General features: G+C 34.3%; 1 protein-coding gene across 3 annotated transcripts in view; it reads right to left on the minus strand.

Moving 5' to 3' along the window:
- LOC106478349 (F-box only protein 11-like) overlaps positions 1–20,934 on the minus strand; it is a 100,628-nt gene extending 79,694 nt beyond the window's left edge. For 2 of the 3 annotated variants that reach the window (XM_022381942.1, XM_013938888.2), the window contains exons 1-2: positions 20,733–20,934; positions 1,996–2,217 (exon numbers count right to left, since the gene is read on the minus strand). In XM_022381942.1, the coding sequence (XP_022237650.1) occupies positions 1,996–2,217; positions 20,733–20,835 (325 nt within the window). In that variant the 5' untranslated portion in view covers positions 20,836–20,934. The remainder of the gene's footprint in view (positions 1–1,995; positions 2,218–20,732) is intronic. The other variant, XM_013938889.2, reaches the window with a different exon arrangement.
- Positions 20,935–21,296: the final 362 nt, after the last annotated feature.

The raw sequence follows: 21,296 nt of genomic DNA on the forward strand, positions 1-21,296 counted from the left end.
CACAAGTTCTACACTGATAGACCATGCATATAGCTTGAATAGATATATAAATATAGCTTGAAAGAGAAATATACATACATTGCTAAAACAATTTTACAGAAAAACCCATCTCAACAGCACAACTATGTATACATTTCAAAAAAACAGTTTTTTTTCACTACAACTTAAATATTTAGAAGTTCAATAATGCCTACATATTACTGTGAAAAACAATAGTAAACACCTTATAATCCTTATATCATTAACTAGCTGGAGTACACTTCTGTGGGATGGGTGAAATAAAAACTAGTTTATAACAAAGGATAGGAAGTTGTGCTTCTATTATTTTTTTCTTAACATAATAAACATTAAAATTGTAATCAAAATACATAAAGCTACGAATACTGAAAAGAAAGACATACAGTTTTCAAGAATTCTAACAATAGTGGCTACACAGTTCATTCTAATGCTTAGGGCTATACAATATTGGTAGTTTTTCTTAAATTAGATGAGGGGTCCAATGTATTTCCATCTGCCTATGAAGTTTGCATGCAACTCTCCTTCAGCTACATCCCATCTGTGTTTAACATGAACTGCACTTGTGCACATTGTCATCATCATCATACAATGATAGACTTCCACCAATAGAAGAGTGACACAACCTTCTTTTGTAATAGCTTCCCCTAAACACTTGCAACAAGTTCACTTTAATCTTAGAGAAGGCAAGAAGAAAGTGCACTGGAAGTGGAAAGGATAGGTGGAAAGGTGAGGAGCATCTATTAGAAATACATTTTCAGGTAAGGAGACAATATCCTTACCCCCACACACAGAATAGCTAGAATGCCACACTTAAATGGTGGATAGGATGGAGCAAATATTAAACCCAGATGAGCAGTTTTCAGAAAGTGCCTGGATGAAAAATCCATGAAGTGTGACACCCAATGGCAAGGGGTCCATAGGTGCATACAAGTGGGAGACCATATCTTGCCTCAAACAGGGTATACTCTTTGCCTGAAAGGAAAGGTAAAAGAGTCTCAAGTGTTGCAGGAATGAGCATGATATTTGCCTGATTCACCAAGCACTAGCACACAAGCTGTTGGCAAGCCAAGAAGTATAGCATGTTTAGACATCAATTAGATCGTATGCTGTGTTGGACCTTGAATCAACTGTACAGAAAAAGACAGAGTTGATGCACCTGTCTTGCTGCAGGAAAAGAGCATACTAGCTGTTTGAGGGGTGATAAGCACTATACATATAGTGCCACCACTGCCCTACTTCCCACCTTATTATGTTGCACAAAATCAGTGAGGAACTATCTAAGGTCCACTACCTTAGCAGCTAGGAACTGGTAAGTGACAAGGGTTTCCCAATGGATACCTGCTGGAAAGGTCTTGTACTGGAGAAAGTGCAATGAGTGACTGTAAAATCCTATATCTAACAGTTAACAAGCACAAATCAAAAAAGTGGACATTCACTACTCTGGTGCCAGCTTTTTACATGATATACCATAAAAGGTACAGTCTGGATCTGTCAAGTGAGTAAATTTAATACCACGAAAATACCCATAGTGAAACACCCCATCTCAACGATGGGCAATGGTAGAGTCAGGGCAGACGAGATAAACATTTTCTATGATGCCCTGGCCCAATGCAATGTTTGGGAAATAATCATACCTGGTGTAATCCTATGAAATGGAAGAGGGTTAGACTTATATGAGAGCAATAAAGAAGTAAATATAATTCCCTTTTTTTATGTTTATTGTAGATTTAGCCCTAAGTTTAGCTCCAATTATTTTCTAACAAAAATCACTCAAATGAAAATTTGACTTTTATTTATGTGCTCATTTATTCATTTTGAATTACTAAAACCCTGAAGAATCTTCTTTGGACTTAGTAATTTTAATAAACAATGTATACTAACTGACTATGATGCACTAAGTAAAAATACTAAATTATCAACTTTTCCAATGGATTAAAACAATGTATAACATACAATGAAAAAAAAACAGAATCATACCATCTGAAGCTATAGAACAGGAAGAACAGGATCGCTTCAGACGTTTACGGGGTATTATCATCTGAGAACAAACTGCTCCTCTTCCACTACACTTACTATTGGCCCCAAAATAACTATTTTCTTGAAGTGAGAGTTTTCTGCGAAGGTCATATGGTGGCTGATGTGTGGTGCACATAACAGATCCTTCTGGAAAGCAAAAACCACTGTCCTGATAGTTCACAACTAAAAAAAATAAAAAAAAGAGATGCTCATGAAGACTGTATTGTTGTGATTAAAATAACACTATGGTTTCCCTTTGGTGCATTTGGGTTATATTGCTAGTTTTGTGAGGTTTTATGTTTGATATATTAATATGGAATTTTCATATTTTTTAGGAAGGTGATATTATTTATTCTCTAAATCATAATTGTACCATTTGAAGTTATAAAATTATTGATGAGCATTTGTGGACCATCCTTTACAATCTAAAGGTACGGCAAAATTCAAGTCAAATAGTATGAATAGCCAATTATTTTAAAACAACTGCAGCTACAACATAAAAGTGACTTCAATTATGAAATTTTAAGTAGTTACTAAAATAAAAATGTAATAAGTTCAAAAATTGTACTAAAAATAATAAAGAAAGTTTAAAAATCAACTGTTGCTCTAAAGGTTAACATTTATTTGGATATAATGGCATTAAATGACTATTAAATGTGTATCTATTTGTAGATAGAAATACAATATCAGAACACAATTACTGGAGTTTTGGAAAATACAAGTCAGATTTTTAAAGATATACGAAGTCCACACCTTTATTTTTACAAGTTTTTTTTCACTTTCCCTCAAGATGGCAAAACAGTTAAATTGTGAGTACTGTTCAGTTGAGTATATGACACATGATATACATTTATTAACTACAATGATCAGAGGGCAGCTCTGAATGTTCAAGGGCATGGTTGCATATCAAAGTTCACAATACAAGTTAAAATAGTAATTCCAACTCTACTAAAACAACATTTTTACTCAAACATATCTAAAAATTGATATTTAGTAGCTTTGCAGTATTTATTTAGTTAGTTGGCACACTTTGATTTTTCTGTACATTCCAAAGTATGGGTTTATATTAACTCAGTTCCAACATTCCTTAGAAATACTTATCCATATTTTTGTTTCTCACATGACTTGCCTTTTCTCTCAATGTATCCTGTTTTGATGGGCTTTCATGATTCCACAGCAAGTGGGTTGGGCAGTAACTAATAAATCTTAGCATCAAAACAAGATTGAACAAATATGGCCTAAAAAAAATGTTGTCTTTCTGGTTTGCTGATCCTACCTAGCAAAATACACCTGACCCGAATAATTTTATCAGTAAAAAATAGATAAATAAGTAAATTGAAACAGATATTATTTGTTGACTTGCCACCTCCATAATTTCATAAAAAAAGCCATGAGCATTTGATATTCAAACATCTTGCACTCATCCCCAGTTGAACTTTCAATTATGGGCACACACACACACACACACAGTTGCATCCAACAAGCAAAATGGCAGACGAAGAAGTTGTCATTCTGATTAAAAACAAATGTACAACTCATAGTTGTACAGATCTAGTACTGATCTATGTCATAAACAAAGACCATACCTTTGAGGATTTCAATAAATTTATGTGTGAGCCTCCAATCACCAAACTTATTATAGAGCTAGTGCCAAATGAACAAGAACTCGCACCACAAGCCCATTAGCATCATAATAAAAACTTTTAAATACAAATTTATCCATTTGAGCTGTTAATGTGAACAACAACAACATGATAAGCCTGAACCATATACTAGTAGTTTGAAAGTGGAGAAACTGGTCTTTGATGTTCTCATAGCTAAAACTGCAAAATAAACAGATCATTGCCAGATTTCTAGACCAACAAGTAGAGTGATGATGTATACAGTGGTTTCAAATAAATATAGAAGCAAATAGATATATATTTATTTGTCAAATTATAGTTTTTAAATATATGGATGGCTTGAGAAAAAATTATGGAATGAATGAATAGAAATTTTCATGTACGTGTACTATGTTTTCAACCTAATAATATTCTAATGAATACTTTACATCTGATATCTTTTGACAAATGTCTATGGTATGTGACCAACCAGCACATTAACACTGACTTTCCTTTGTCTGTATGCAATGGAGGCTAATTGACCATGGAGGATGTTACTGCCATTTTTGAATGTGTTGTAGATTCATTGATATCTTAACTATCTGATCTCCCTGTTCCTACTTCAGAATTGCATTCCCCTTTCTAAACTCCACAATGAGGATGGTGATTTGATTGGCTCTTTCCACTTCCCCAGTTTGCACTAGGCTCTTCTATACCTATAGATTACAATGTTGCTCCTACAATTCAGTTGTAGATTTGATATCTCAGATTTGTTCTTCACTTTTCTTTCACCTATTTCTTTTGATTATTTCTGTTCCTTACTACATGCCTTTCAGGATAAGGATTATTTGGTTTTCCTCCTTCACTAGACATACGTGTACACATTGACAGGTTTCTGGATCAGCTTCGTTCACACTCTCAAATGTCTCATCCTACTTGAATACAGGATTCCTTTGCCATGGTTTATAGCAGGTCCTCTTTTCCACTCTTAAATTTCAAATCCCAGGAGTCCTTTCTACCCACTTGGGGTGCTGACCCCATCTCCAATAACTCTTTAATCATCAATCTTCTGATCTTTGCCTTTTTCTTACACATCTCTTTCATTACCTATCCTTTTTTTCATCTCTTCTCTGAAGCTCTTCATCTTGATTCTGGAAATCTACAGTTTGTAATTTCCAAAACCTTGGCCAGGGTTTCATTTTCTGCTTTGCTCCTGCTTGTTTCTTCTGTTGAAGGGTCCTTCTGTGACGTGACATTTTTCTCCCTGCTGTTTGTCTTCATCATTCTTACCTCTGTAACATCTGTCTGGCTTCTTTTCTTTGCCCTGAAGTCTTTGGTGGTTTTCCTAACACCTTGGAAACTCAAGTCAAGGCTGCCCAGCACTAGTTCTCCCTTTCTTCCTTGTCTCACTCAACATCATGAATCTACACACCTTCCTAGATCCTGTGAACCCTCCACCAGTCTCTTTTCCCAACTCTCATCATTCTCACTCCCATCAATGTAGCTGTTGATGACCACCTCTCTTTGTACCCAGTTGGGTCAGCTCTTATCTAGCTGTCTGGTGAGTCATTCAAGTTCTTGTATGAGGCTTTGGGGCTTTTCTCTTCAATTCTCATCTTTTCCTCCATCTCCTTTTCCTTTTCCTTCCAGTTCTCAGTGTCTTCTGTGTATCTAGGTTGCATTACAAGAGCCATCAAGAAGATCCTTTGCCCTTCTCCAGAATTTTATTATCATCTTTATGTCTAATAAAAGACTAGGGGTTTTATTCATCTCTATTGTTCCTTTCCCTCAGACTATGGATGACAATGGTCAACATCTCAGACACCTTTCCACATAATCAAATTGCCCAGTCCCCCTGGCATTTTTTTTATTCATTCTCTGGGATCAGTTGTACCCCTTCAGCATCACTTCAACTCCTTATACATTCAGCCGAGACTTGGCCACATCCACAGTCTTGGACTTCATTTCCATTATTTGGCTCCTCCTCACATCTTCTATGGAGTCCTCTTTTTTGACTATGTCACTTCTCCTCAAAGAAGCTGCTTATCTGGGTTGGCTGGTCAAACTTTCCACATCATTCCTCACCCTGACCCAATACTTGGTCTACCTTGGAGTCTTTCTCAATTCTTGACTCCATTGGGCTCATTTTCCACCATTTGTCTGCAAGACATGGAGTGTCTAATTATCTCAACTCTTGACACTCATTTACTTCCTGCACAAGAGGTTTTATCTTTTTGGGAACTCTTGTTTCTCTTGAGCATCTAATCCCTTTATGCCATGTTCACATGAGGTTTCTTCAGTGGACTTTAAGTGACCAAAATAATACCTTTCATAATCCTCTATAATTATTCTCCCACCTTCTCTTCTTGAGGATCTGTCTTGGTAGTTGGATTGTGTAAATATGACAGTCAGCATTCCACTGCCACTCCCACATCCACACCACCATCTCTTTCCCAGCACATTTCTTACAGAACTCCATGACTTCAAGGGTTTAATCTCATGTGGTGTATACTTTCCACATCAATTTTCTGGAACTTCTGTCTGCCCATTAGACATGTACAAATTTCCTACATCAACTTGTGGATCACTTGGTCATGATCCATTCTGACAATGCTATGGTTATTTCCCATATCAATTGCCATGGTAGGACTCACTCCAGTGACCTTTGCTTCGGCACAATGAATGTTCTGTTTTGGGTGCACTCATATTAGGTTCTTTACCCACCTGTCATGTCCCAAAGGCTTTGCATTTAGTGGCAGCTCATGTCTCTCAATCAGACAGAATTTTTCCTATAGAGTGATCACTCCATCCTCAGGTCTTTCTTTTGATATATTACCAGTTGGGCAAGTCAGTGACTGATGTCTTTACCACTCCTCTCAATAAAAAACTTCCCCTCTTCTGGTCCTCAGTATCTGACATAGCTGCTCCAGTTGTGGATGCCCTCAGCCAGAAATGGTCTCATAACTTTCCTGTATTTGCACCCATTGCTACATCTCTCATTCATAAAGATCTGTCATCTGTGTCTTTACATATTGGATTTGTTAGGTCCCTTGTTCATTATTTATGTTGCTCCAACTGCATAGCCCTTCTTTTATCCCATTTGTGTCACCCTTCTACTCTCTCTGTCTATCAACAAAAGTGATGTTTTTCACCTCAAATCACTCCCACTAGGTCATCCTACTGTTGTCTTCCATCTGATCTTCGAGTAGAGCACAGGAGATACTTGCCACTCCCAGTCAATAGCCAGTAAAATAGTTGACTTAGATAGTTCCTCACCAACTATGGATCCTTCTGAAGAGCCCAAGTGAGTAGCACAATACTGTGGGAAATAGGGCAGGAGTGTCCATGTAAGTGCAGTGCAGATCACCTCTATTATGTAATGTCAATTTCCTAATGGTTTGGCCAGTCAGTTGGGACAAAGTGTTCTCCTCACATACAGAAGGGAACTTAATCCCCATTTCTGTATGTTAGAAGAATAAACTGAACAATAGAACATATACTAAATTGCCCAAACTGTGATCATTGCCCTAGGCACACTACATCTCATGTACAACCAACCTGTTGTGTGCAAATGCTTGTTTGGTCACAACTTTTTCCTCACATCCCTATGGCATATTGGCTCATTTTGCCTTCCTCCTTTCATATTTCCATCTGCATGAAATTGATGTGATCTCTCATGAGTGTTATCCCTTTTAGTAAGCCATCAATATAGAGGGTTACATTCCATGGGCTTTCCTCATCAGGTGTTTGCAATTTTACTGGCTCCACCACCCCACCAGTGTGGGATTCTAGCCCTTGTGTGAAGCATATCATTTTGGAAGTTAACAGTATCCTTACCTGAAAATATATTTAGAATAGATACTTACCTCATTAATTTAATTCCTTATTGTTTTATACAGCTGATTCAGTTACTTATTAACAATTAATGTAATCAATAGTTTGAAAGCTATTTATACATATATCACCATAGTGGTCTTGTAGAAAACCCCATCTCAACAGTGGGCACTTTAGGAGCCAGGGTAGACGGATTTAGTACCTTCTATTACCCCTAACTCGATGTGGGTTTAGGTAAGCAAGGATACACTGTGAGGCAACACCAGGTGGGGTTCAAGAAGAAAATGAGAAAAAGTATAAGTACGTAGGGAAATAAAATAGGTACTTACCCATTAAAAACAGTGGGTAGACTAGAAATGGCAATTGGAGTGAGATAATATCCTGACAGAGAAGAAATCACAAGATGGTGGAGATAATGGGATATTAAGATGTTAGGCATAGCCCACACTCCATCCTAGATGGACTCTTCCAAGGAACATAAAAAGTGTGAGGCCAGAGAGAGTTATGGTAAGAATAAGTGATCATGGGAACTCCAAATTGATGCCATGCATGTCAAGCAACAGCTGATTGCCTGACTAAACACAAAATGTAATCAAGTTCAGTACAACCATAGAGAGACAAGATCAGCAGAAGAGATATGAGAGAAAGGGTATGATCTCCCTCCTGAGCTGCCAATTCTTAGGAAGAAATGAATAGTCAGGAAACATGATAAAGGAAGATCTGTGAAACAAAGTAGGTGGGGAATTTCAATGTATAAAGATCATATCAGCAACAACCACAAGCAAGTAAAAAGAAACAGGTTTTGTGAGAGAGATGGTAATATGAGCAAGTGGCCAAGGATTCAAATGGGGCCTGAGTAAGAGCATGTAGAGCCACATCAATGTTCTAGTTGGGCAAAGGAACTAGACAAGGGAACAATGGATTAGGAAGGACTGGAACAAAGTGGAAAGAACAGTGGAGGAACGACTGAACCATAGTGAAAAAGGTAAAAGATAATCAACAAGGCCACCCAAAAAACTCTGACGTTAGAAACTGACAAAACATAGTAAAATAACCAGTTAAAGAAGGCTGAAAGTTGTGCAATAGTTGGGCAACCTAGTTGTAAAAAGCATCAGATGGACCAGTGGTGAAAAACAAGTCACTGTCAGTGATAGGCAGAGAGAGTAGAAGGGCAACAAAAGTGGGATAAAAGGTCTACGAGGTCAGAGAAACCTGACCGGTGAGAAAGTCTGAATAAATCTCACCCAACAATTAAAGTTGTAGAAGCCTCAGTGAGGACTGGTCTATACACCTCCTCTTTGCCTTATCCCATGTTTCTCAGTGTTGGTTCATGATGCTTCTTCTGGGTTCCATTAATAGTACCTTTTAGGCTGACTGGCATCCAGGATACCTTTTCTTGTGCCTCCATCTTGGTCATTTGTGGCCTATTCTCATATGTCTAGCTTTCATCCAGGGGTGTTGTCTATTTGTACTCATGTGTGGTAAAGGCATTGATCATTGATATGCCTGACTGGGAACAAACACAATGAAATATTTGAGGATGGAGTGACCACTACATAGAAAGAAACCTGTTCCAGCTGAGAGAGTTGATCTCCCACCAAGTTCAAGGGCCCCAGTACAAATCCTATATGAGTGGGCCTAAAATAAAGTCCTACTTGTGGAAGCAAAGGTTCCTAAAGCAAGTCCCAATCTAATGATTGATATGGAAAATTATCATAGAATTATAAGAGTGGATCAGAACCAAGTGATATCCAAGACAAAGTAGGAATATGAACAATTGGCATCCAAAAATTCCAGAACATTGATGTGAAATGTACAATCCACAGGAGACAAAACCCTCAAGGCCATGGAGTCATCCAGACATACCCTAACCTGTAAGAGATATGTCTACGAAGAAATGGAAATTCAGACAAGGGGCAGCAGTGTAATAGTTTGGCATGATCCTGTCACCAAGACAGATCGTTAAGAAGAGGAGTTGGCAGCATCACAGGAGAGGACAGAGGATTGTAAGAGATTTTCCATTGGTTACTCACATGAGAGCCTGGCCTAGATGGACAAGATGCTCTAAAGAAGCAAAAGTTCCAAAAAGAAACAGAACCTCTAGTGCAGGAAGTATAGGAAAAGCAAGATCTGAGGCAACAAGATGTTCCCTGTCTTGCACACAAATGGGAGAAGGTTCATCCTGAATAAGCCAAGAATTGAAAAAGAATCTATGGTGGATCAAGTATTGAGTCAGGATAAACTTGGAAAACTTGAACAGCCAATGCAGACAAGCAAGGGGGACAACTAAAAGTGACAGAGGAACAGCAGTAAACTCACAAGGTTGTGAGACAAGAAACCAGGGAGGAAATGGAGAACTGGTGTAGGGCAGCCTCAGCTCGAGTCTCCAAAGCATTAGGAATGACCCCCCAAAAACTTAAGGGTGAAGAAAAAGAACCAGAAAGAGGTCATGAAGGAAAGAATTGTGAAGATGAATGGTAGAGAGAAGAGCATAATGTCCCAGAAAATCCGAACAAAAGAAGAACCAAGTAAGCAGGGACAAAATAGAAGACAAAATCCTAGCTAAGGTATTGAAAAGGATCAACCATAGATCACCAGAAAAATTACTGGGATCATGGTGTAATGCTTCAGATAGGATATGAAGAGAGGATAGGTAAAGAAGGAGATAAGTAAAATGAAATTACAGGAAACTGAGTACTTGAAACAGAGGGTCAGTTCCTCAAGTGGGTAGAAGGGACTTCAAGAATGGAAAGGGGAACAGCCATAAGTTGTTGCAAAAGAGTCTTAGAGTCAAGGAGGACAAAGCATTTGAGAGTGGGAATGAAGCTGATCCAACAAGAAGTGTGTCAACAAGTGTCTGACTAGAGAAGAAGAAAAACCATATAATCTTAAGCCTGAGATCATGTATTAAGGAGACATGCACAGTTATTTAACAAAGTTTAAAATTTTGTTTGATAGTCAGCAGAGATTCACTAGGGGAAAATCTCACCTTACTAATCTTTTCATTTCCCTAACTTTGCTGTTTCAGTAAAGTGGGCCGCCCCACCCCACCCATTTTCTTCCCGTTTGATGATCTTTTCCACTCTACAACCTAGTATTAAAAAAGCCTATGCTACACAGTTCAAAATTTATGGTATGCACCCTCTAAATTCTGCTTGGCAAACTGACCTGCCTATTATATCACTGATGAATAGAATAAATCTAATATTCACATCATAAGCTATGCTCACACGTGGTTGCAAACGACCAACTTTGTAAGCATTCCCATACATACAATGTGTATTTTCTCTCGCTCCAGTACCACGAAGCATTACTTTTCAATTCCACATGTAGCACATGAAGCATGACATAAGGCGAGAGTTGTCGTTCAGTGTTAGGTATCACAATGGGCTTAAGTAGAAGAACTATCTATCATCGCCAAATACTTTTTGTCCTTTAAGTCACTGAAAGAAATATTGAAGGTTTGTAACAGAATTTATTTGGAGAAAATTGCCCAGTAATTTTTTCCAGAGAAAGTTCATTGTGAATTTATAATCAATTTAATTGCTAGTTTAAGTAATGGTTTTTACTTTTCGATCCCAAGCAAAGAATTTATGGTGTTAACACCTTGTGCTAGCCTATTTGTTACCATAACTGTTATCCATCATGTGTAATGTACATACACTAGCTTCACAAAAATTTGACGAGTGTTTCATTCATGACGTAACCTAAGCCTTCGTAATTTAGGGTCGGAAGTTCGATCATGTGATATGGAGGATGGTTGGATAAGCTTATAGATAGCTGGAATGACTTCCGAAAATTTGTGGGATTTCTCCTATTTGTTTAATTGAATGATAGGTTCTTAAGATTGAGAAATAATTCTACTAAAATTAGTCTTAAGACAGTTTGATAGGCCTAGGCCTGGATAGATTATAACTATGAGTCTGTAGTGTTTGTTTATGTTACCTATGGATTACTTCAAACCTCACTGATATTCGCTTTCAATTCTGGACTAATATAATACAGAGACACCTGTCACTATATTGTTAATAATTATTTACTGACTTAACCAGATGGTTGGTTGTTTTGTTTGATAAACATTGCTTGGCCATCTGAAAAGTTTTCTTTGATGCTAAATTTTCCAAAGATTGACAGTCACAATATGTATATATATACACACACACATGCACAGTATGATGCAATATACCCTCTCCTGCCTATGTAGTATTGGCATCACAATTAAGCACAGTAAATATATAACATAGTCCTTTAAATGCAGCATTCTTAAAATTTTACAGGGTCCCTATCATACATATAATAGTGTGTACCAATCCTTGAATTCTGTAAAGCTTGGAGAGTAAGAGGGTGTCACGTAACTTTGATGAACCAATAATATAATTATTGTAAAACTTGATTCAAGATACATCTATTCTTCAATTAAATGAAGGAACAAATGTGAGTTGTCAAATAAGATCTTCAGATTACATACTTCTATGAGTTAGTAGTAATGCAGATACATGGCAATAAAGTTAAAAAAAAGAAAAGAAGATAAAACAACAAATAATGGAGGGCATTTCTCTTTCAAATTTCATTCATTTATTTCAGTTTCTGCAATGGGTACTTACCTTACCTGGTAACAGCACCCAAGTTGATAGCATAAGGGTCCTTTTGAATCTTAATAAAAAGGAATAGAATTGCCTAATCCTGAGATAGGGTAAAAGCCGAAATCCTCAAGCTTCTGCACGCAAATGTGCCCCCTCAACTAAACTCCGCCTAGCCCCCTTTTCAATCAAGTTAGGGGTCTGCTTTTGATATTTTTTGAAGAGGATACTATTTATGTAGAAGAGGATACAGGTGTGGAAGTGAGTATCTGAATGTTTAGAAAGCATTTGACAAAGTTTCACATAAAAGACTTGTTAAAAAAAAAGTTATTTCTTTGAATGTGAGGGATAGGTTGGCTCACTGGATAGGAAATTGCATAGATGGAAGAAAGCATAGGGTTGTTATAAACAGAGTTCAGTCAAACTGGATTCATGTCACAAGTGGGGTACCTCAGGGCTCAGTGTTAGGACCTTTGCTTTTTTTTTTACTTACTTCAATGACAGATGAAGGAATGGTCAACAGATTATTCAAACATGTTAATAACATTAAATTTTGGGTGTTACTGACTGTGTGGAGGATGCTAATGCCTTGCGAAAGGATTTGGATTATTAGGCAAGTTGGGTAAATAAATGGCACATGGCTTTTAACTGCATTTGTGAAAGTGTTTACATCTGTTTAAAAGCTACAGAGGAGAACATATTTAAGAAACTTACTAAATTTCAGTTAGTGCATAGTATTCTGATGACTAATACTTGTTTGTTGAATATTATTTTTATTCAATTCAAACAACATATATAAATTATTTAACTAACTACATAATTATTTTTAATTGCAATCATGATATGTTTTAAATAAAAACATAATTACCCTTGTTGGTGACAGTAAAATATTATCATTATGTTTGAACATCACACAAAATAGTGACTGCGTAATCATCTCTAGTTGATATTAGTGATTTGCAAAGTAGGAAACACCCAGATTATTTCTAAACCAAACCTGCACCATATGTTGCTGTTTTTTTTGCAAGATGTGTAAATGGTGATCTTCAGAAGGTGTCTATCATAAGTAGCAAAAGTAATTCGCAAATTAATTAAAAAAAGCAAATAAACTAGGTGAAAATAGGAAACTCAACATCATGTTTGAACAATGTAGTGTTTCACAAACTTTTGAAACTACCCTCCCTCCCTCCATTTATTTTTGCTTGTATAGGGAAGTTAACTGTTAGGAAAGCTGTACTAATAAGTTAATTACATCTTATAGATTAATGAGCCCATCAATTTATTATTTAGCAAATACCACTAATACATAGCTCTAGTTACATCCTGAGGATATCAAAGATAACAGCAAAGAGACTGAATCTATTTGGGTTTCTATTAAATAGGGAGAGGATACTTTTAGTTGGAATTTGTTAGACCACCAGATGAAATTAACGAGAAACTCTACAGTGAGATAAAGACTTTAACTGTTAATGAGATTATAATTATGGCAGATTTAAATTTCATGCATACAGATTGGAAAATATTTGAACCGAATCACATGGGAGACAGGTTTTTATAAACTGTTCAGTACAATGTTTTTCACCAATTGGTCATGGAACCTACTAATTAAATCACTTTATTATCAATGTATGCCAGTAGGCTTGGCATCAAGATGTAACTTACAAGCCTAAGTTTTATATTATTTAACTTTTAACTTCTGGATTTCAAAATGAAATATTTAAATAAATTCTCAATCTTCACTTCTCCATCTCATGTGACACATCTGTGCTCTGAATTCCACATTTTAATTTTTCTTTTGATCTTTGTATGGGTTTCTGTGTCCAGCAAATTAGAAACAAATATTATAGATACTGACTAGCTATAATATAAAATTTGAATGTCCAATCCTCTTGCTGTACTAAGATATCATGGTGTTACTATAGCATGTGGTCTTCAAAGATATTTACAATAAAGCGTGTGGTCTACACAGATACTACCATCATCACTGTTTTAACTTTTGTTTATTTGCAACTGGCACCAGTTATTATAAATAATGCTTTTAAACTAATAAAGTACAAAACACCATTACATAACATTTTTGGAGCAAATATAATTGGAATGAAATAAATTCCAGCAATCAAAACTAGCATAATTATAACCTAAATTTAAGGTACTCTTTTGGAACACAAAACTTATTAAATTATTATTATTTGCTGAACAAAAATGCAGATAGATATAAATAATTTATCAAGAAATTATGTTTTTGTGAATCACTAAAATGGTGATGACAGTATCTGTGTAGACTGCACACTATAATGTAAATATCTTTGTAGACTACACACTACAGTAGCACCAATATCACTATATTTGTCATATCCACATAACACACCCTACCATCCCCGTTTTTCAAGACATGTCTATAATTCACTCTGACAATGCTATTGAACATGTTTATAACTGTTAAAAAAAGAATTTGTTTCTTTACAATATTTATTATACAGTTATTTCACTTAGCTTACTGGTAAGTACACATTTTGCTTAATATTCATCTTGTGAGTTAGTTGCTGTTCAGCCCCAAGCAGCTAACAGAAAGTGTTTTACTTAACCTACTTAAAGCTTCATTAGTAAGCAGTTAAATCATAGAAGATTTAGAACATTTTATTCTAATGCTAGATATACTTTTTATGTTCTAAAAAGCATATTTGAAAGCAAAATAAATATTTTATGGAAAACCAACATAGTGTGAAAGTAGTAGTCATTCTGAAGTATATTGTGACTTGTCTGGAAATGTGTAGACAGTATTATTGCATCAGGTGACTGATAAATGAATAAATTTTGCATTGTTTCTAAAAGCTAAAAAATGCAGTTGCATAACTTGCACGTCATACAATTTCAGACAACAGATTAAGATTAAATAGTAACTTATGTCAATTTAATTTTTTTTTAGAATTTTAAACTCAATGTTATATGTTAATTCTAACTATATTTCAATTTTAACTCAAAAATACTTTAGAATCAACAGTTTCTCATTGTGAAATTTATTTCATGTAATTCATGAGTCAAGATTTTTGCCTACAAATAACACTTGTTGGTTTTTAAAATTTTTCTGTCCATCCCAAAGTATATTATTTTTGCTAAGAACCTATTATCCCTTGAAAAAATATGATCATTTATTGATTTCCAAGTGTTCCCTTAGTTTTTTTAAGGCCTTTGTTTCCACATCAGGGAAATTACTAAAGAATCACAGCATTGAAAACAGCTATAAAGAAAGTTTAAAGAATTAAACTAATACTATCATGTAAGAGTAGAATACATATATATGTTTAGGAGTTGTTTTTTTATACTTTCTGTAAATGCTATTTTTGTTTATGAATTGTGCAAGTTTGTGTGTTAACTTGTCTCTTTTTAAAGCTACAGAAATGTTATTCAGTGAGAAGATATCAGATAACTTGAATAAGGTAAGCTTATACAATTTAGAAATGTTGAATTGGTAAAAAAAAATTATCTTTAAATATTTAACACAGTTAAAAATGTGCAGCATTTGGAGAGGGTTTTATTATAATAAATGGTTAATGGTGGAAATTGGGAAACATCTGGATGCAAGTGATCATTGCTTTATTAGATTTGATGTTTTACTGTATATGGAGATTAGGAATAATGAGATTTTGGTTACAAATTTCATAACACCAAATTTTAAAGGGATGCAACAAGAAATATCTGTTTCCAATTTATCAAAATTGTAAAAATTTTAAATTTGTTTCCAGCAAAGAGTAACAATTGGTCTGAGAATCATGCCAACATATGAAGCTCTCACATATCTAAGTAAAGCAATAAGCGTGGAGGGCAGTTTACATTATGGCTTAGCAATATCTATATTATAAGGGTTAACTTTTTTTAAAAAGTAGACGAGACTCTTGCTGTCCTTACATTTTACATGTTAGAATATGTGGAAACACAAGTACATGAGGTACACATTATCCCTTCACTTGAAGCATAAAGCAGAGTTAATTCAAGTCAGGATTATTTTACATACACTATTGTAATAAGCATTTCTTTTATATCAATAGAATAATTTTTTACACTGTGTTTTATAAAAATCAATAGAAAATATAACTCTCAAATAAAACTTTATGAAAATTATTATAGTGTTAGGAGTCTTAAAATATCATATATCTTAGGATAAGTGTATAGTTCAACTTTGTACAGTTTTGAATAACTCTATGAATGAATACATACATGTTTAAAAATGGTTTAAGTGATAAAACTTGTACCTAACAATACAAGCCTAGCTAGAACCATGATTCTAGATCTACAATTTAAAGATACATGTCAACAGCTCAACACAGTTCAAACAGTATATTGAATAACTCACTGGATAAAAGTGTACCATGGCTAATGTATTATAAAATTAAGCCCAATGTCTCTTACACTTAATGATGTTGGACAGTTAAAAACACAGTAAGTTTGTATTTATATTTAAGTGCTGTAAAATGTAAGTTAAAACTTTAGAAGACGTCATTTTTCGATGATTTGCCCCTGCCCTGCAAGCTCCAAAAATTAGTGCAACAACCAGCCTTTGCAATAGCTTGGTTGAAAAATCGAGTCAGTAGCAAGTGATGTCACTCAAGGTAAAGAAGGCCAGTCGCAGTTGGCTCCTTCTCTGTGCATAAACAACTGTCAGCTTGTTTATGTAAAAGCAATTTGTTTTTTGTTTTGTTTTCTGGACAAATTTCAGTTGATAGACATTATGAGTACAGTTATTCGTGAGTAAACAATTACTGTTTGTTGCTGTGTTGTTTCTGGATGTAGGAACATTCCCAACAAAAAGGAGGTATCTCTGCACAAGTTTACATCTCAGTCACACAAGAAATTGCACATGGCCTGGACAAAGTTCATATCAAGAACTTGTGATAAATAGAGTCTGCTGAAATCTGCCATGTATGCAGGGAACACTTTTTGGAATCAGAATACAATTTGATATGGGATTTGAAAATAAAAATTGGCACTAAAGAAAGATGCAGTGCCGATTGTGTACCCAAAGTTCAAGAGAGATCCATCAAGCACAATGAGCAGCAGCCAGGCTTATGCCAGTGGCACATCATGCTCTTGTTCACAGACCAATAACAGCAATGATAGTCATGTCCAATCAGCTGTTCAAAAATGAGAGACACCCAGGGTAAGTTCAGGTTTTTAGCTAATGATTTAAGCAAGTACAATATAAAACTGTGAGCAACCATTCAGGTAATATAAACACACCAGTACATCTGATAAACAAAAAATATTTTATGAAATTTTACTTTCAGCTTTTATTTACCAAAAAAAGGGGGCATGGACAAAGAATGAGCTGTTCTTTTTATTTACTTTTCATGTTTATAGCACTTTCTTATGAAATTTCATTGACAATATAAATATTCAACATAACAAATGCTAGATCTACAATACCAATTATCAAAATATTATCCCAGCTATGTTTGCTTTTCCAGTCCTAATGTATACTTAGTCATATGCATACAAATTGGAGCATGTGCAGAATACAGTATCAGGAGTCCATCAGCTGATATTAGATCTACATCTAGATATAGATCCATCACTTGAAACCCAAATATTGACTAGAATTTTCTCATAGACATACTAAACTATTGCTTATGTGCCCACAGTGCAAGCTGTAAATTTTGTTCCAATTTTCCTGACATTAGCAGTTTAAAACAGTCTTATGACATTGTCATATATATGTATTGAAACAATTCCATACAAAGATCAGACAACTGCCAGTCCTCATCCACTTCGGCCAACATGTCAACATTAGACATCATCTTCAAGATCTGGTTCAAACATATATGATACGATTGACACATTACATCTTTCTCCCTCTTCACCTGCTGTCACCATTTTTGTTTACCTTGTGTGACATAGGTCTGCCTGCCCATTTTGCCATGTGGTGCTTCCGCTAGTGTTTCTTAAAGCTAGTCAACCATGACCAAATATGGCTTGGTACCACATGAGATTAAGTATTTCGTGACTTTTTTTCAATTGTATTATTTTTAGGGTGATACAATATATATACATGTAGAATACTGTATAATCTCAAGGTTTTCTTGTTTTAGATATATTTAACTTAATTACCACAGAAAATGGGTATTTTTCATGCTTGAATGCTTGCGTTCCTGAAGAAAGAAAATCCATCATTTCCCTTTCTTACTTACATAATGTAACACAAAATTCACTTGTAAATCTGTCTAATTGTATATTTCACCAAAATGGTATTTTAAAAAATCAATCCTCAATTAACTCTATTAGACCATCATGCATCTACTTCATGATCTAATATAACCATGAAATTTATCATTAAACAATTCTGTTACTTCTATGCAATAAATATTACAATATACATTCTTGTATAGAGTAAGTGGAATTGTTGAAATGTGAAATTCAAGCAAGTTTTGTAAATCGTGCATCATGGTCTACTTTTTAGACAATACTCACTAATCTATATTTATTACAATCTTAGTTCTTTCATACAGGTCAACAGACAATCATTATGTTCCAATGTCTGAAGTTTATCTCTTTCATACAGGACAACAGACATAATCATCATGTTCCAATGTCTGAAGTTTATCTCTTTCATACAGGTCAACAGACAATCATTATGTTCCAATGTCTGAAGTTTATCTCTTTCATACAGGTCAACAAACGTAATCATCATGTTCCAATGTCTGAAGTTTATCTTAATTAAAATATTGATTCCCCTTTATCAACTAGCCTAAAACAATCAGTGCAACTTAGAGAATGTTATTACATGTCTATCAGTAACTTTTTTTTTTTACCTGTTCCATATTCAGATAATTTGGCCATTGTTTCCAGTTTTGAGTTATTTTATTTCCTGGTCAATACAGCATTTGCAGGTTGTCATTTAGTAAGTGCTATTCAGAAAAACATTTGACTGACTCGCTCAGATTTAGACACAACTCAAAAATAAAAATGGATGCCACATTTTGCATGTCTGCAATTGGGTTTCTGTATATCTTACTATATTGAAGTATGTCCAGGTCAGGCACATTATGTATGTATGGCTCATATCAAACAAGAGTGCATTCATCTTATGAGTGATACTCTTGAAAGTGATGTAACTATACCCTTACAAATGGACTGTAGCACCCATGTTGATTTAGCATACCAAACAAGTTCTCCTGGACAAATGGTTAGTTGTGCTTCGCTTATTGGACTAGCACTGGACTGAAACTACTTAGTAAATTCTGAATTGTTACGCCAGTCTGTGTGCTGTGTTCATCAAGTGGGAAGACAGTTTTAAAACAAAATATGATCAAGTGACTTTAGAAGTTCAAATGTTATGCACACTAAATAAAATCCATATTCCCAACTTTTGATTTCTTTTTTTTAACTTTGGCTTCACATCCAACTGAAATTCCATAGAATGGTACTTTTTATAATACTAATTAACAAGATATTACACTGTAAAAAAAAAAAAAAGACTTATAAATACTATAAAAACAATATACATCTTTATCATTTACATTATTTATTTGTCTGTCACTACAGATCAATATAGAAATAAATGACTAATGAATGACCCCAACTATGAAGTTTTTTCTTAAAACACTATTGAGTCCAATTCACTACACATGAAGATTACCTTCTGTGTCACTAAAAAATAATTGAAACAACCTATCATATGTCAATAGGGTAGGATTGGTAAAGTTGAAACAATTTTTTAAAGTTTGCCTAACAACCAAAAATGCTTAAGTTCATTGACATATAGTAAATATAAAAACAGACAGGGTCTTTCATAATTTATATCTTTTTTTATAATTAAATTGAAACACTTGGGTGTTTAAAGAAATAATAAATGTATTAAACTAGTGGTAAAATAAACCTGCTTGAATCTCAAACTATGGCAATCCCAAGAAATTTTAATATACCAGTTCAAATGCTCTTTTCCTATATTTCATAACCTGTCATAATTTTAGGTTAGTCTTAAAACACAGCAAAATATTTTCTGGACCCAAAACTTTAATATATATATTATACTATATTAAACATGAAATAAATACACAATGCACTGAATTTCAAGTTGAAATAAATATATATATATATATTATTATTATTATTAATTAAACTATGACTTAAAAACAGTAAAACTAAAGGCAAATGTTTTTCTTTAATTAAAAGTTTTAATGAGATTACATAACACATTGTAGACTTATATACTAAAAATACGTTTATGTTTATTGCAAAATTACAATTTTATATTAAATCTATAGACTACAAGATAGTACAATTTCGATTTGCAATTTAATTGATTACAGCTTATAATGTGTTATTTGTTGTATCTTCCTAAACTTGAACCTAAACTTATAATTTTATATCGGATTTTAATTTCATTTTTTATTAAAAGTTTTAAGAAAGAATATGTGGCGTTGATACCACTAATTTTTATTTTTGAATTGCTTTACAGTCAAGCTGTTTAAAATATAAAAATAAATAGAAAGCTCAATTTATTCATTTGACGAGAAGTAGAAATAGAATGACAGACTGGGTTTTTCCTATTTATTTTTTATTATATCTAAGTTATAGTTTACTGATTATCAATACTAGTAATTATTAATAGTAAATTAGTATACTAATACTCAGTAATAACTAATAGTAACACTACTATTAGTATTACTCACTAAAAGTCACTACTTACCTGTGTCGACTAAATGAGGCAAAACGAAACGTTTATGACTCTTTTTTCTTGTACTTTTAACGTTTTGACGAGTCATTCTATTTCTAACTGCAGAATAAGACATAATGGTGAAATTACAAATACAACTCAAATAATCGACACAGAAACTAAAAACATCTGAGAAAACTATTCACGAAAAGTAGACATTTTCTTCCTAATAAAACGGAAATAGCTGAAGAAAAACCAATCACTGAATTTAAAATCTGTCACGTGAATATGAGTGTGTCCTCGAATTGGTTCATAGAACAGCGTAAAGGTGTCGCTGACTTTGGAAATGTGTGCAGTTTCATATGATATAAAATCCTATCAATAAGTAAAAAGATACCCACACCAGAAAGAATATACGAACGTGAAACAAAGAGTACAATTCATCTTTAATGGATCTGCCCTTTGCAATATTTAGGACCGAAACAATGTTTCACATTATATTTTGAGAAAGAGGCTAGAAAAAACGACATTTATATTCCACATAATTATAAAATAACTTTTTATTTTAACCAACATTTCGCCTTTCCAGCTTCATCA

Source organism: Limulus polyphemus, unplaced genomic scaffold (assembly GCF_000517525.1).
Source record: "Limulus polyphemus unplaced genomic scaffold, Limulus_polyphemus-2.1.2 Scaffold202, whole genome shotgun sequence".
Classification (NCBI taxonomy): domain Eukaryota; kingdom Metazoa; phylum Arthropoda; class Merostomata; order Xiphosura; family Limulidae; genus Limulus; species Limulus polyphemus.